The 17,000-nt window shown below is 46.5% G+C and overlaps 1 protein-coding gene across 6 annotated transcripts in view; it reads left to right on the top strand.

The window, feature by feature from the left end:
• LOC148644744 (TOM1-like protein 2) overlaps positions 1-17,000 on the top strand; it is a 32,424-nt gene that overhangs the window by 10,960 nt on the left and 4,464 nt on the right. Inside the window, exons 4-15 of one of the 6 annotated variants that reach the window (XM_088612759.1) lie at positions 1,236-1,385; positions 2,891-3,025; positions 3,770-3,946; positions 4,566-4,682; positions 5,583-5,716; positions 6,115-6,163; positions 8,339-8,495; positions 9,409-9,526; positions 10,118-10,193; positions 11,717-11,782; positions 14,693-14,752; positions 16,840-16,876. In XM_088612759.1, the coding sequence (XP_088468885.1) occupies positions 1,236-1,385; positions 2,891-3,025; positions 3,770-3,946; positions 4,566-4,682; positions 5,583-5,716; positions 6,115-6,163; positions 8,339-8,495; positions 9,409-9,526; positions 10,118-10,193; positions 11,717-11,782; positions 14,693-14,752; positions 16,840-16,876 (1,276 nt within the window). The remainder of the gene's footprint in view (positions 1-1,235; positions 1,386-2,890; positions 3,026-3,769; positions 3,947-4,565; positions 4,683-5,582; positions 5,717-6,114; positions 6,164-8,338; positions 8,496-9,408; positions 9,527-10,117; positions 10,194-11,716; positions 11,783-14,692; positions 14,753-16,839; positions 16,877-17,000) is intronic. The other 5 variants (XM_088612760.1, XM_088612761.1, XM_088612762.1 and 2 more) reach the window with 5 other exon arrangements.

Raw genomic sequence — 17,000 nt, forward strand, 5'->3', positions numbered from 1 at the left:
GGTTATATCACCTCTCGCTCATCAGGTGGTCTATTATTGTTATTGGAGTGTATCTCAGTAGATGATGCTTCAATCGAAATAATGCCAATATCAATTAATCATTATCCAGGATTACACAACTTAATTTTTCTAAAAACATACATGTATAAAGAAAGGGATTTGTTTCCTTTGTAATTTAGTATATGATTTTAATAGCCTTTGTGAAAGGCTTCCTCTTAACTCTTAAGAGGAGGATTTTTGGTACGTGTCATCACATGATTGTTGCTTTAGAGCAGACATTCTCAATATGAGCTGGTTTAGAGGATTGGCAGAGCTACAGCTAGTTCCCCAGAAGTGGCTAGGAAGAGCTCTCTTACTGTTTTGTTGGATAGTTTAGCCTGGAGTCCTTCAGACATCAGCTAGAAAGAATCAGACCATATTTAGGATTCTACTTCTGTCTTGTGTGAATGCCTGTGCGTTTGATGTCTTGAATGGCTCTGTGCATTATATCCTTTGAATGTTCCTTTGCAGCCTTTTCGGTGGCATTGAAGGAATAGATAGCATGATGACCAGCATACAACCGGTTGAGCAAAAAGTAGCTAAATACCAGGGAATTGCGGAAGAATAAACTGCTCTGTTTAAATTGTTTGAGTTTCTGTTTCTCTCTGCCTCTGCAAGTTGCACAGCAGCTTTCTTTGTGCAGTCACTTCCTTTGCACATTGTCTGTGCATCTTCTGCTGAAATCATGTGGATCTAATTTGTTCCTGCAAATGAATTCTGTGCTAAATGAATGGCCTTCTGTTTGCACACAGTCTTGACTGATTAGCATTGCTCTCCCTACTGTAACAGGAGGCCAGATTGCGTAAGCTTGACTGGAGTTGTCAGGGCTCATTAAGGAGGTTATGTTCTTAATATTTTTTTCATTGCCTGTTTGTAAATATTATCATTCTGGTTTGCACTTGGTTGCTAAGAGCTTTGTGTACTTCAGATAGCAGGTCCCTGTTTTACTGCTGGAGAAAAATTCAGGTCTTATTAATGCCAAAGTCAACTGTTCTCTGTTAGACATGATAACAATCTGGAGGGCAGTCAATTTACTGATCTGAGCACTTTTAGAAGCTGCATACAGATAGTCTTGTGCAAGTGATTCCATTTTAAATCCCTTAACTACAATCCAATCTTGTCTTGGGTAAAACCCGTCGCTGTTGTGAAACCTGTAATTCCATTTCTGATGTGTTCACTTCTGTCTGTTCTTGCAGGTCCTGGAAACGTGTGTGAAGAATTGTGGCCATCGTTTTCATGTTCTGGTAGCCAACCGGGATTTCATTGATGGAGTCCTGGTTAAAATCATCTCCCCTAAAAGCAATCCTCCGACTATAGTGCAGGACAAAGTGCTGGCCTTGATTCAGGTGCAGAACGTTGCCAGTTTAAATGTTAAAATACCTTTCACTGTGTGCAAAGTCCTTGTCAAGAAGCATCTTACTTTGCTGCGTTTAACTTCATATGTCATCCTTTCACCTGAGGAGATGGATGGATAATAGGCTCTTTTCAGCAGTACAACATCATCAGTTAAGACTCCATCTGCATCCGCTGCATTCTCACACTGCCTAATAACTCCAGTCACCCAATACTGCCACACACACATGCACAGTCTGAGGATCTGTTCAACGCCTCCACTGTCAGTAATGTCAAGTATGTCCGGTTGTGCTGCCACACACTTGGGAGTTGTGTGGGAGGAAGAAAGGCAGTGGTCTCACCCTCTTGGTCTGAGTGGAGGGGAACTGTGATGTTGATGCTTCGATGAAGGCAGTAGGCCTAGGTGATCATTTACTGTTCATACTGTAGAGTGTTGCTGCTCGGATCACAGTGGAGTTAAAAGATGGCCGTGTGCACTTGAAGGGCCAGGGTGTGGGTTAGATGGCTTGTGGACTGCAGGTGTCACGATGTGTTTGTTTTGAGAATGTGTAACAGGTAAGAATTCTGGCTTAGCTCTGTTCAGAAAGAGCATTGTGATGCAGGATATCTGTAGCTTTGTGGCTGGAGTTGCCATCATCAGTGTGCTTTATCTCTTGCGGACTGCAGCCAGGAGCACTGTGATCGTCTCTGATTACTGGGACTAGCTCAGGTGACAGGTGTGCTTCTGTGCTGGAAACTATAGGAAATTCTCAAGAACTCTGAGACTACTCAGACTACTGAATCCAGGACATATGACGATATACTGTAGATATTTTTAAAAAGTTTAATAAAATCATTAAATGAATAAAACATTTTTTTTGCATTGATGTTATGCACAGCTTTGAGTTCTAATTAAAATCTTTCTTTTGTTAAACGCAGGCTCAGTTTTCCCACAAATATCCCCAGAAACCTCCAGAAAATGCTATTAATTCAGGAAGAGAAAGTCTGGCAACAGATGTGAAAGACTCTCAATGGGCATTTTTTATAATTTAATGTTTTTTCTCAATGGAGTACTAGTTAAAGGTGTAACATTCTACAGAAGAAGGTACCGTCTGATGCACTTGACATTTAAAGGCTGTTAGGTCATGTTTGTGTCTGTTTTTAAATTTTATCATGCCATACTTTGTGTTCTCTTTGTTTTGTGGTATTTTTCTGTCCAAATCCCAAAATCTGGCTATGCATCAGCTCCCTCAAAACTCTCCTTCTCACTGGCACTCCCCATCTGAAACTGTTCACACGCAGTCGAGGGAAGTGTGTGTGCGTGGCCGGCCTTCCTGTGGCTGGATTCCACATGACAATAGAGCAGCCTCTTCCAAGTCCACCGTCACAAGTTCAGATCTCCAGATCTGGGCTCTTCATCTGGGACAGAGACATTCCCCTTTAACAGGTGTCCCCATGCAAGCCTGGGCTGATGCCTTCAGGAGCAGTCCAGAGCTGACAGCGTTCTCTGTCTGCGCAGGCCTGGGCTGATGCCTTCAGGAGCAGTCCGGACCTGACGGGAGTGGTCCATATTTACGAGGAGCTGAAGAGGAAAGGGATTGAGTTTCCCATGGCTGACCTGGACGCTCTCTCTCCCATCCACACGCCGCAGCGGGTGAGACACACCCTCCTCTTCACTGGCACTTCAGTGTCTTTACTTAGGAGTCAGACATCGGCATCTTACAGATTCAAATCTGCTGCAAGTAAAGATTATCCTCTTTAACCCCTATACTTGCATAAAGAGTTTGTAACCATAGATTTTATTGGTGTATTTCTGAAATATTGTGTAATAAACCGGGTTGGACCAGAAGAGCTTGTTCAGCTCCATAGTCTAGAATCTGCAAACAGACTTTTGCAAGAGAAACAATAAATGTTCTTGCTCTCTTGTTTGCCTTTTAAAAAAGTATTTTGTAACCGTGATCGCTGTCATTGTTGGAACGCACGTACAACAACTTCCTTGCAGGACCATAACGTGTTGTAATGCACGTTGCACTGAGCTTCCAGAGTGTGATTTCACAAGCCCTGTCCATTCAAGCCCTGTGCTTCTGGTGGACATGTGATGACTCGAGCTGTACCAGTACAGCAAAAAATACACTCACACTTTGCAGTAGATTTCAGCATGTTCACATGATCACAACAGAACTGATGATATTCACAAACTTCTACATGCATGGCTTCATTGTGGAGCAAAAAATAAAACTAGGCATTGCTTATTCTGCATTCAATAATAATAACAGATACTAAGAGAATTATAAATGAGCTTAACTCAAGAGATGTGAAACACAGTCGAAGTTTTTGATGTCTGTCCTGTTTGGCCCGAGCATTTCGGTCAAGGTAACCCGTGTCTTTTAATTTAAAGTTGTGCGCTTTGCAGAGTGTGCCTGAGGTGGACCCTGCCACTCATATGCACAAGGCTCAGTCCCAGCCGCGCGCGGGCAGCGCCCCGCCTTTCTCCGGCACCCTGCCCCCCAGCTACTCCTCGCCGCAGGTCCCCAGCCTGCAGGTGTCGGGGCCCATCACTGCCAACTCCGAACAGGTACGCCCCTTCCTCGTACCGCTGCACGGGGGCAGCTGAATGGGAAGCACAAGTCCCGTCTTATCCCTGTAACTTTCTACACTGAGACTGAGTGACTCGGGACTATTATCTCAGTCTAACCATCTCAGAATCTGTCTTTCTGCACATCTCCTCCTCCTTCTGTCCATCTGTCACCCCCTCTGTCTTTCTGTCTAGTTTGTCTTCCAAACCGACTTGCTCTGCCGGCTGTCGTGTCCAATGCCAAGAGATCTCTGTGACGGAGGTCCTGTTGGTCTCTTGTCAACATCTACTTCACTTGGGTGGGGAGGCAGCAATAAGTTATTGATCCTGCTGATGCTGTGTTTTATTTTATTTATGCTGTGTTGCTGTGTTTTATTTTACAAAAACACAGTTAAGGCAAAATTGCCATCATTAAAATGTTGAAAGGCTTGCTTCAGTGACTGGGTTTTATGTTTATACCACATGTGTGATTCTGAGGATTCTGGCACCATAGGTTAAAAGAAGCGATAGGTTCACACATTTTCTAGACAATGTGCTTCTTTGGAGTGTAATGGAGGATTGCAAGAGTGATCTCCCTGCTGCATTTCTCTTCAAAGTGTGGTTCTGTGCTCCTGTTCAGATTGCCCGACTGCGCAGCGAGCTGGATATCGTACGTGGGAACACCAAAGTGATGTCAGAGATGCTGACGGAGATGGTGCCCGGACAGGAGGACCCCTCAGACCACGAGCTCCTCCAGGTCAGAAGAAAGATTTCCTCTGAACAATTTCAAGATGTTGATACAGCTAAGTCCACCAGAGGGCGCTGTCTGATACAGCAGCTGATCAGTGATGGAAGCCACAGAAGGTATCAGACTGATTCTGCTGTCATTCAGAGCCCCTTAACACAAAAAATAAAATCCTAGGAGCCATGTTATTTTTTCTTAATTGTATTTATCAACTCTAATGAAGGGAAACAGCTGGTCATAGCATTTTTAAGGCTCGTGGATGAATGATTGGAGCCCTGCTTTAATGCACAAAAGGAGTACGTTGGACATGCCTTAGACAGTAGAGGTCATGCCCTACACTCTGGAATCCCTCACTGCCACAATCCTTGAGCCAGCACTGGGCGAATGTGAAGGCTGCCATCAGCCGGGTCGGGCGTTGGGGCCAGTTGTGTACCCCTGCAGGGCGTTGGGGTCAGATGTGTGCCCCTGCAGGGCGTTGGGGTCAGATGTGTGCCCCTGCGAGGCATTGGGGTCAGATGTGTGCCCCTGCGGGGCATTGGGGTCAGATGTGTGCCCCTGCGAGGCATTGGGGTCAGATGTGTGCCCCTGCGGGGCATTGGGGTCAGATGTGTGCCCCTGCGGGGCATTGGGGTCAGATGTGTGCCCCTGCGGGGCGTTGGGGTCAGATGTGTGCCCCTGTGGGGCATTGGGGTCAGATGTGTGCCCCTGCGAGGCATTGGGGTCAGATGTGTGCCCCTGCGGGGCGTTGGGGTCAGATGTGTGCCCCTGTGGGGCGTTGGGGTCAGATGTGTGCCCCTGCGGGGCGTTGGGGTCAGATGTGTGCCCCTGTGGGGTGCTGCAGAAGATTGTGTGTGGTGTAGGAGGTGCCACGCGAGTCCCCTGTAACTCCCGCCCCTCATCTCTCCCTCCCAGGAGCTGAACCGCACATGTCGCGCCATGCAGCAGCGGATCGTGGAGCTCATCTCCCGCGTCTCCAACGAGGAGGTGACCGAGGAGCTGCTGCACGTCAACGACGACCTCAACAACATCTTCCTGCGATACGAGCGGTGCGTGCTGCAGCCAGGCCCCCCTCTCTTTCTGCGTCCCGCCTCCGGGACTCTGGGAGGGAGCTGCGTGTGGGTGCAGCAGGCTGGGCTGTAGAAGAACCTCACTTCATCTGAGACAAAGCCACTTGACCCACCCTGCTCTTCCATTATTTTTACTGCTCCACACAAACCTCAGGTTTTTGCAGAAGATGTGCACGTTGCCACCTGCACGGTGGCCGTGGCTGCTCGTGTCCCTGTGCACCGCTGCTGGCGAGGCTGGGTGTCGGAGCGACGGGTCCCGTCAGGTGTCCCGTGACGCGTGTGGGTCTCCTGTTCTTTTGGAACAAGTGATAGGCTTACTCCATGCTGAAAAGAGAAAAGAGGAAACGTTTCTAACCCTGACCCTTTTCTTTTGACAGGTATGAAAGGTATCGGTCTGGCCGAGCGGCTCAGGGCGCCAACAATGGGGTGAGTGAGAAGCAGCGTGTCGGGGTGACAGACCCCTGTGGAGGAGGGGAACTTTAACACCATGACAGACCCGGGAGTTTGCTTCATCTGACCAGCTTCACTTCTGTCTTGCTTTCAGTTAATCCAGAGACCCTCTTTCCCTCGCCTGGAAGGGCTGGTGTGTCTGCATGTTTGCAGTCCAGCTGGACTCACAATAACCTCACTCAGCATTAATGAATCCGAATTAATGATTGGCTTGATGGAACCAGTTGAACAGCCTTGCCTAGATCTTCAGGTACTGGTGCCTTAAAGAGACTGCAGACCATCCAGCTCTCCAGGACCAGAATTTGGGACTCCTGATTTCTGACTGGCTGTGTAGTAGTTGCTATATATATGTGTGCAAAATATATTTTTTAATATATGTAATTTTTACTGTATTTGATCCGTATTAGTGGATTTCTGCATAAAAGCAAAGTTTAAGGATATTTTTGGATGTATAGCTCAAATTTTAAATATAATCTTCAGCCAAGCATGGGTACAATTTCTTTTGTATTTGTTTTCAGTCATGCATGCCTTTTGATAAACCTAGGACATAGTTAGGACACAGCACATATATTATTTACATTTTTCTGTTTTTTTTGTTTTTCATTATGGCTAGCTGAGGCAGGCAAGTATGAAAGAGACACGCTTGTATTTAATTCTTTAATTAAGAACGGTCACATGGGAGAATGTCGAAACATGACTGGTAACATATGGCCGTCATTTTCCATCTCATTTCTGGACCATATGGCATGTTTTGACTCGTATCCTGAACAACAGCACTAACAGTAGGAGCCCCCCTCCCTGTCCAGTGCGAGGATGCTGCCCCTCCCTCCCCTGCTCCACTCTTAGCCCTGCAGTAGACGCCATTACCCACCCGCAGCTCTTTAACTCCTCCTCCACGTACACGCAGCCGCTGGGCTCCCGGCACCGAATCTGGCTTCAGGTCTCTTTCCTGACCGTAGAAGGGCTTTTGGAGCTGTGGTGCACTACTGCACTGATGTCTCATCGGAGAAACTCGCCCTTTCCTCACCCCCATGATCCCTTGAAAGGAAGCCAGCAGTGTGACTGGCTGCACTGGACCCCAGCTGCTTTGTGTGTGCTGGTGTCCCAGCTGCGCACGCGCTCTCGGGAGGAGAGTGCTGCTCCTGTAGTGCTGGCAGAAGTGCTGGTGTTGCTAGTGGTGATGGTACAGTAGGTGCAGTAGTGCCAGTATGAAGTAGAAGTATTACAGGCAAGGTTTTGATGGATCTTGTCAACAACACGATTGTGTAACAAACTCCTTGTAGTCCCTGGGGTTCGATGAAGGCTTCTGTTTTGTTTAGTTCATGCAGGGAGCCTTACGGCTCTAGACAGCAGTAGCCTCTGTCCTGTATGTGGGAAAAACTCCAGCAAAGATGAGCGCAGTCTGATGTCATGCTCTCTATTCCTATGGGACTGTGGTGCCACAATATACTTCATGACTGTATGTTTGATTCTAGTCTGTCTGCTGTTCAGAAAAAATATATATCTAGAAAAAGGCTCAATCTGCGATGGTTTTTAGAATACCCTGAATCCTAAAACATTCTTCTAGGGTGGGCACAGTGTTGGAAATCTTTGAAATGACAAGAAATTGGGATTTGCTGATCCAGTCAGTCTTCCACCATCATATTGGGTCCTTAGATGACAGTCTATTCGCTTTAACCCACAGTGTTGATGGGTAAGAAGTAGTGTTTGTCCTGCAGCAGTTTGTAAGTACACCCATAGTTCTTGTACAGACAACTCCAGGGATTTAGGGTTGATTGGTTTTTGTAGTATTTTCCCTACCATCGGGAGCCATTTCATTATTCCCTAGATTCACAAAGTTTTAACTCATGAGTTGCTTTAAGATTTTGTTCTTCCAAACAATTTTCTGTATTTAATTTTGATACTAAACAATTCTAAGAGTGCTGTGAACAAAAACATACTCCGGTGTTCCTCACATGGGCAGGAAAAACACCATGACCCATGGTGAATATTACCATGTCGATTATCAAAGCCTGAAAAGTAAAAAGCCAAAATCTTTGAAGGACTCATTAGTGAACCCGCTGTGAGCCTGGCCTCTGGGCGGGACATGATCATCCTGGTCTCTGTGTGACCCTCTTGTCTGTCTGTCCGTTGATCCCCCCCCCCCCACAGGTCCTCAGTGAAGTGACCGAGGACAACCTGATCGACCTAGGACCGGGGTCGCCCGCTGTGGTCAGTCCAATGGTCAGTGCTGCTGCCCCAGCCTGCCAGCCTTCCCCTGCCCTCGTCTCCACACCCACCTCCCTGTCCACACAGCTTGCGGGGCTCGGTGAGTTCTGCCCCCTTTGCTTGTCTTTCTTTATTAAATAATAATAATAATAATAATAATTGCTTACACTTATATAGCGCTTTTCTGGACACTCCACTCAAAGCGCTTTACAGGTAATGGGGACTCCCCTCCACCACCACCAATGTGCAGCATCCACCTGGATGATGCGACGGCAGCCATAGTGCGCCAGAACGCTCACCACACATCAGCTATCAGTGGGGAGGAGAGCAGAGTAATGTAGCCAATTCATAGAAGGGGATTATTAGGAGGCCATGATTGGTAAGGGCCAATTGGAAATTTGGCCAGGACACCGGGGTTACACCCCTACTCTTTTCGAGAAGCACCCTGGGATTTTTAATGACCACAGAGAGTCAGGACCTCGGTTTTACGTCTCATCCGAAGGACGGCGCCTGTTTACAGTATAGTGTCCCCATCACTATACTGGGGCATTAGGACCCACATGGACCACAGGGTGAGCGCCCCCTGCTGGCCCCACTAACACCTCTTCCAGCAGCAACCTTGGTTTTTCCCAGGAGGTCTCCCATCCAGGTACTGACCAGGCTCACACCTGCTTAGCTTCAGTGGGTTGCCAGTTGTGAGTTGCAGGGTGATATGGCTGCTGGTGGGGAAATGGGGAAGAGTGGGTCACCTTTGACCCGGAAGCACAAGAAGGCCCATCCAACCTACCCCTTGTTGACAAGGAGGCACCCACCTCATGACAGAGACCCCTAGTGTTCATGCTGGAGACTGCAGGGATGAACCTGGTGCTCCAAAATAAAATATATAGATCTTTAAACAGTGTGAATACATCTCATATGTAGTGTGAAGGATTTCTAAATACTCAGGTCTGCTGTGCTGTATTGATGTGTGGTGTGTCGTATTGTAGTCACTGTCTCCACCTCATGCTCCCCAGACATCGGTACGGACAGTGTGTCTGGCGCCCTGAGCTCGCTTCCCACCTGTAACCCGCATGATGAGTTCGACATGTTTGCACAGACGCGCACCAGCTCCCTGGCGGATCAGCGCAAAAAGTAAGTGGTACCATTCCATGTGCTTTCAAAACCCACGAGCAAGACCAGGCTTAAATCTTGCATATCTGTATACAGCAGCTGCAGTTTGGCAGGGTAATTTCTGTTCATGCCATGAGCTCTTGTTAAAATATTCTTGCGGTGGTTATTAATTATGAGTGATGCAGTTATATGTATAATTGATTTTTCTTTCATATCCCCTTCAATCTTGGCACTTTGTTTTCTTAGTCGGACTAGTTAGTGGGATGTGATGCGGGGTGCACTCAATATGAGGTAGGAATGTATATTTTCAAAAGCATATGTAGTGATCCTACAAACTTTTGTCATTGAAGATGAAGACTAAACCATGTCTTCTGTAGACATTCAGCTGCTCTATTTAATCCATCTATTAGTTTTCTAACCCACTCGAACACAGGGAGAACATGCGAACTCCATGCAGATAGAGCCCCAGGTCCAGAATTGATCCCAGCTGCAATAGTAACCACTGCGCCACCATGCCGCCCCCTCTATTTAATCATAAATTACAACATACCCCTTCCTTGGTGTGGTAATAAGGCCAGAGGAAAGACTTATTCAGCATCTTTCTGTTCTTAGTGTAAAGTATGAAGACCCCCAAGCGCTGGGCAGCCTAGCTTCTGCTCTGGATGTCAGACAGCAGAACACAGGAGGGGTGAGTACACCAAGACACGCAGCACGCTGGGAACTGTAGTTTCTCTACCCCCTCCTCCCATGTTGATAGTGAGTGTGGTGCTGTGCTGTAGGACCAGCAGCCTGAATGCTGCGCTGAGTCATAGTGTCCCTTTCAGTGCTGGATGTGTCTCTCTGCATGGACTGCTTTTGCAGTGTGCCGCTGACTTCCGCTCCAAACTGAAAGACACTCGAGCTCCGACTAACCTTTCCTCGTGGCTGCGGCCTTGAACTTGGCAGACACAGCTTGCAGGTTGTGTGGATGCAAAGGTCTTTGACTTGAGTTGAGGAAACGATGATATCGTGAAAGACATCAAGGCAGCATGGGCAGTGCTCTGTGATGAGTTCGTTCACAGCCTCTGAAGACGGACTGCGCTAGCCTGCAGCATGAGTGGATCTTTGCTCTTCCCTGCCCTCCTGGGAGTGTTTTTTCAGCCTCCGACACTGCTGCCCCAGAGGCTCGTGAGATTGCAGTAATGTGCCCTGTGGACAGTCTTTCTCTCTCCAAGACAAAGTGCTGTTTCTATCAGAAGCCTTCCTTCCTATCGCGGTGCAGGGTGTGGCAATAACAGCAATGCACATAAAATTCATATATATGTTTGCTTTTTTAATTATCATAGATGAAATTAGTGGTTTCATTATCTGGCAGATTATAATTTGATTTAAAGCCGTAGATAAGGGTAGAAGGTATGACGAAACATCAGTGTAATGTACAAACAACTATTTAAAATAGTTGCCGAATGAGCTGTCTACCCACGATATGGTATATAAGAGCTCTGCCACTTTGCAGAAGGTGTAGGGTGACGATTAGTGCAGCTGTAGGTTTAAAATCACAGCTTTTATTTCTGGAGTGAAACACTCCAGAAACGTTCCTCTCATTGAAGGTGAACTGTGCTCTCAAACGCGGCTGATTAAAATGAACTATGCAGAGCAAATATCCAGCTGAACCGCGCAACCTGCCAGTGTGTCGCTGAACCTTGACTCTCATCGGAAGGTGCTGCAGATTGCCTGTGTACACGCTGAGGGTACACAGAGGCTGCCAACTTCCTCCTCTGGGCACAGAGGCGGCGCACTGATGGGCACTTTGCCACGGGCAAACAGCAGGCATCAGAAACAAGCACATGTCAGTGCAGTCCCACCAAATTCAGGTTTCAGCTATTTTTAACTTGTCATTGTAGTCGCATCTGGCAAGCGTCCTGTCTGTTGTATGCGTATTTAGCTGACAGAGACAAGGAGCATTGCAGAGTTTCCATGGACTCCTCAGAAGAGAGAGAGAAACTGGATAAGAGCCCCCCTGAGCTCTGAAGAGCTGCGAGGTTAAGGCAGATCAGACAGGAGACTAGTTTGACATGCACGTTTGATTTTGTTGATGAGTTTCTGCCTCTGTTTTTCTCTCCACCTTTTGTTTGTCTCTCTTTGGTGTTTGGTGTTTATTTTATTTTTGTACTTCTTGGGCTGTTCTTTTTCTTGCTATTTTATATAAGGCATTTTCTGTTGTTGATTCAGCTGAGGTTAAAAGGTGGTAACCCAGACATGGAACCAATAGACAGCTGGCTTATTACCCAAGGAATGGTGAGGATTTCACCAGCACCACTGTCCCTCAGTGTCCCCGCTGACATTCCCCACAGACACTGTCTCCCCTGTGCCCCCAGCCCCCTTGTCCCACTAAACCTGTCCCCTCAGACAGTAAAAGGGAGAGCTTTTGTTGATGCCCCTTTCTCTTCTTACTCAAACGATTTAATTCTAAGCCTCGAAGTGTCTCAGTGGGGTTTGGTTTGGTGTTGGCAAAGAAGATGCAATGCCAACGTCCGCCAGACCTGACAGCGGACAAAATATTTCACTTTTGAATCATCATTTCGGTTCGAATGTCTTTTTCCGGGGGGGAGGACACAGCTCGATTTCACCAGGGAAGGGTTTGGGAAGAATGCAAACCCTGGCGCAGGGGCTGAGTGCCGCAGCAGGGAGTGGGTGGAGAAACCCGGGCGAATTGTGGCCCAAGCTAGCCCTGACTCTGTGTCCGTCTCCGTGTCCCGCTGCGACACTCGAACCTTCCGAAGCAGAGCGGCCGACTGCCCAGTGTGTGCAGACCTGTTGTATTTTTAGCACATGCTGGATAACAGTGGCCCCCAGCTCCAGCTCTGCAGGGTGTGTCAGCCTGTTTGATCGTTCCTCAGTCCAGAACTTATCGTTTTCATGTTCCCTTCGCTTCAAGAGTGATCACTGTCATACACCAATCTGTACCCGAGGGGATGGATGATGACAAGTTGCCCTAGTGATCTCCTTTTTCTGTATTTATTTAATTTTTTGAGTAACTACTATTTTTTATTAAAATAAGCAGTATTGGATATCTAAGAGAATCGTTGCATTTCTTGATTTTATATTTGAAGGCAGTTGTGCAGTGCAAACACTAATAAGGTTGGCAGCTCACTGAAATCCAGCCCCTCCACCCTCACCGCTGGGCTCTGCAGACACATTTACTCCCTGCAGGACACCGGGAGCTGGAGCGTTGATTGATCAGAGCAGTGTAAATGAGTGAATTTACAGTCGCAGGATGACTCCCCTGTGCTCCGTCCCTTTTACTGTTGTGAACCATGCCACGTCATTCCAACAGCCATTTTTGTTTTTAGAAAAATGAAAGCATAGGCTTGTTCCTGCTGGGAGGCTTGTGTTTTCATGAAATGCAGTTCATCATGAGTGTTTTCACCCAGGCCCTTCAGACCTCATGCTCAGTAACTCTTCTGATTCTCCTGCCACGCTGATAACAATCTAGAAACCTGAGCTGCTTTAACCACAAACACCTTTTTAATATCGTTTAAACTAGTATTTTTATTAACCCCTCTGAACTTAAAACCATAGATTGTAGAAGACTCTAACAAATTAACCATTTGGTAACGTAATCCTGATTGTTTGTAAGTCAATGTGAACTGTATGACTGAATAATACGGTAATTATCACTCTCCCTCAGCCATGTGTGGAAGAGGTATATTCCTAGCAATGAGGCAGAGAGCTCCCCAAGAGAGCAGACAATAGCCTGTCTTTTTTTCAGCAATTTGATATCTATTCCTCCTGCCATTCATTCATAATAGCATTTCTTGTTTCCAGTGCTATTCCTTTTCAGTGGCGTATCTAGATGCAGGCCCGCAGTTAAATAATGGGGCTGAGTCCTGAATCCTGATTCTGAACCTGGAATTTGTGGAGGCGTCTCCAGCCCAGCCCCGTCCGCTCCCCGCCCCCTTTTCTTAAGGAAGCCCCGCTTTCACTGCCCTCTGATTGATCGTTTGTGTTCCACTGGGAGTGATCGCCTACCTTCATTTGAGGATTCTCTCCATATCACTCGCAGGCATTAGAGTTCGTACTGTCCTGGGACTTCTCGTGACCCTATCTGAAACGACCTTGCTGCATTACGGGGAGAGTGTAAACCTGCTCAGATGGGAAGCACGGTCTCTTACTGGACTGGCCCAGTCCTCCGGGACAAAACTATTCACAGTGGGAAAGCTCCTTCAATCACTCAGCCATGTGACCGGTGTCTGTATGGCCTGGAACCTCCCTGAGCACTTTTGCTCCTGTCCCACTTAGCCTGTCCCTGTGGTTATTATTGTGCTGCTGCTATTAGCAGCATTTCAGCCAGCACATCTGAGGCTCCACCATCACAATCCCTCTGATCCCGAAAACAGAAGAGTGTCCCTGGGTGAAAAACAAGCACATCGGAGCTGGCTCGCATCCTGCGGCTCAGGCTGTCCGATACCACAACATCTGGCTAATTGGTGAGGGACTCCAAATGCACAACCTTGAAGGACATGACTTTGAGCAGAGCGATGCAAGCGCTAACCTCTCTGCATTCAAAACCAAAGCGGGTCCTCTGCTCTGAGGGTGCATCTGCGGTGTTTCCATTGAGGATACATCATCCTGTCATTTTTAAGTGATGGCTTTACCCTTTGGGGAGCTTTGGTCTCCTCTGTCTGGACTTTCCCCGTTTCCTACAACAGAACAGATGCAAAGAGGGTGAGCGTGTGATTTTCTGCAGTGGCTCTCCTGGAGCTCGAGCTGTGCAGAGGCTGCGAAAGGAGGAGGTGTAGCTCCAGGGCAGCAGAAAGGCAACAGCAGTAGAGCTGCTCTTTCTGATTCTGACGCCTTGAGCTCTCTGCGCTTTTGTGCAGGAATGAGTTAGCGCTCCCTCTGCCCTTGAGCGCCGTGCTTCACGATCGCCCTAGTGCTCTCCAGGCGCTGCGTGCTGCGCCAGCCCCGATATCTCACCACTGCTCGCATGACGTCATGGCGTGTCTTCTTGTCCCCGTGTCAGTGCTGAGTGTTGATGCGTGTGTTTTTGCCATTGTTTCCTTTTGAGTTGAATTTTTGGATTTGTTTTTTTCAATGCGAGTGTGTTTTTCTCAGATTTACGTTGAAGTTGTTTTTTTTTTGTTTGTTTCTGGGTGTATTTTACGGCTTTGCCCGCCTTGGTTTGTCCCTGGCTTTGCTCCATAGATTCCTGTTGCGCAGTCCTCTGTCATGGATGACATTGAGGAGTGGCTCTGTACTGACGTGGTGAGATTTCTTTACCTTGATTTCTTTCTCTCTGTCATCTGTTTTTTTGCAACCATTATCCTTTCGTTTAGTGTTAAAACATCGTTTTTGTTTTTAATTTTTTCCTGCCTGTTGGAAGATGACAAATCAGGAACTCTTTTCTGTTTCACAGTGTTAAAATCTGTTACAAACACAACTGAAATAACCAGCAGAGTCTGGTCACATATACTGCATCCGTCAAACAGACTAGTGTAAAAGGCAGTTGTGCTGACAATACCTGCCACAGAGAGCTTAATGTTTTATTTTATCCTTAGTCTGTAACTATTGTAAATCAAACATCAAAGCTGAGGAATGTTTGCACTCTTTATACATTTTTAGCCTTACTGTGTTTATGATAACTGTGTAGCTGAGTTATGGACCTGATCGAAAAGTCTGTAGTACTGTCCTAAGAAGCTGGGCGGTCTGGACAAGTTTATTTGAAAAATAGATTAGTCAGGCCATGTGATTTTTAGCATAACTCACAATCTCTCGCTTACGTTTCCCTACAGAAGACTTGATGTCATTACAAGTCTGTGTTTCGAGGCATTTCAAGCAGTCCCAATAACAATGAAAATGACATGCAGGAAAAATTATAATGCATGACAAAGGTGCTCTCATGTATCCTTACTAAAGGACCAGGTGTTGGTTTCCATGCATTCTGAAGTTTCTGGACCTGGTTTACAGAGTAGAGAATGTCATGCAGCCAGTTTCAGAGGTGGCCATGATCCAATCCAAGTGCTTTCTCTCCAAATCCGCTTCTGGTGGAGCATTGATAACCAGTGGAAAAAAATGTTGTATAATCACAAACACTGGGCCTGAATAAAGGCTAGTTAAGCATTAAATGTGTGGTCAGTGATTTTTCCCCATAACAAATAAAGCAAATTCAGTTTGCAACATTTCGGAACACTGCAGGCATTGTTTTCCAATGGTATAGGTAGAATAAGAAGGATCTTCTGCCTTAACAAACTTCTAAAAGATGTGTTTACAGCAACATGTAGACCTTGCATGTCAGGTCTGTAGGCCAGCTCTAAATCTTTGGACAGCTTTCTTTTTTGGTGTGGAGAAACTAACCTGCTATGAAAACTGGGATTTCAAAACTTCTAGCCGAATTAATTCAGGTGCTAAAACAGAATTGCAAAAATATGATAAATGTCGTCGTAAACAGTGCAACGACATTTCCCCTGTGTTCTTACACTGACCCAGGTGAGACACTGCTGTTGTCCCCTTGAGGAAGTTATTTCACCCATATTGTTGCAGCAAAATACTCAGTTGTATAAATGGATGTAAGTATGAGCTGCTGAGGACAAAACTCATTATTTAAATTGAACTGTTGCCAGGAAGAACTTTTATAATGTTGGTGCATCTGCTGGTGAGTATGTTAAAATTAACACCAGTTGTCACAGCAAGACACAACCTAAAATCTGTTACAATTTATTAAATTTTTCCAATATTTTAGAACGAATTTGGGACATATTGATGTATTGTATAGGAAATTGGAGTGGAGTTAAAAGCATGTGTCCTGCTCTTTTAACTGGAGCTGATTTTAGCAAAACCAAGTAAAACCTGGATATAGAAGTTGGTGAGAAAATGGATAAAGCAGAAAACCTAGTCACACCACTAAGAGGTAAATACTGTTTGGCCAACACAACAGTGAATGATATTAAAACTGAGATGGTGATGAATTAATGGCATAACAGGAGAGATTATGCTAAAGCTTTTAATCAAGGAGAATGGTGTTTTAGGGGGAGAGTTAAAACCTGTGAATTAAATCCTAGACCCTTTAAAATGAGCGTTAAGGAATGTTAGCACACGTCTGTGTCCGTTGGGAGTTCTCGGATCAGCGCCGCTGTATCCAGAGTTATCTCCCCTAGATCCAGGCATCTGTGTCTCATGTGTCGGGCCCAGAGGAACCGAGCTCCTGCTGGCTGGGTTGCCAGCTCTTTCAGGACCCGCCCTGCTCAGGTGCAGAGTGCTCTAGTCTGGGCGCTGCTGGGGGGGAGGGGGCAGCGGGTACATCAGGGGCTGCCCAGTGACTCTGTCCCGTTTCTCTTTTCTCTCCTGATGGGCAGAAAGGAGATGAAGCAGACGAGGGAGTGACGAGTGAAGGTCAGCATCTTTATCTCAGGTCACCGAGAGCAGTGAGATCAGCTATACTGCAGCAGAGTGGCACACGAGCACATTAAATAATAATGCATTTTTTTAAATGGTGGTCTGTCCTTCTGTTGATTTT

Source organism: Lepisosteus platostomus, chromosome 19 (genome assembly GCF_059453375.1).
Source record: "Lepisosteus platostomus isolate fLepPlt1 chromosome 19, fLepPlt1.hap1, whole genome shotgun sequence".
Lineage (NCBI taxonomy): Eukaryota > Metazoa > Chordata > Actinopteri > Semionotiformes > Lepisosteidae > Lepisosteus > Lepisosteus platostomus.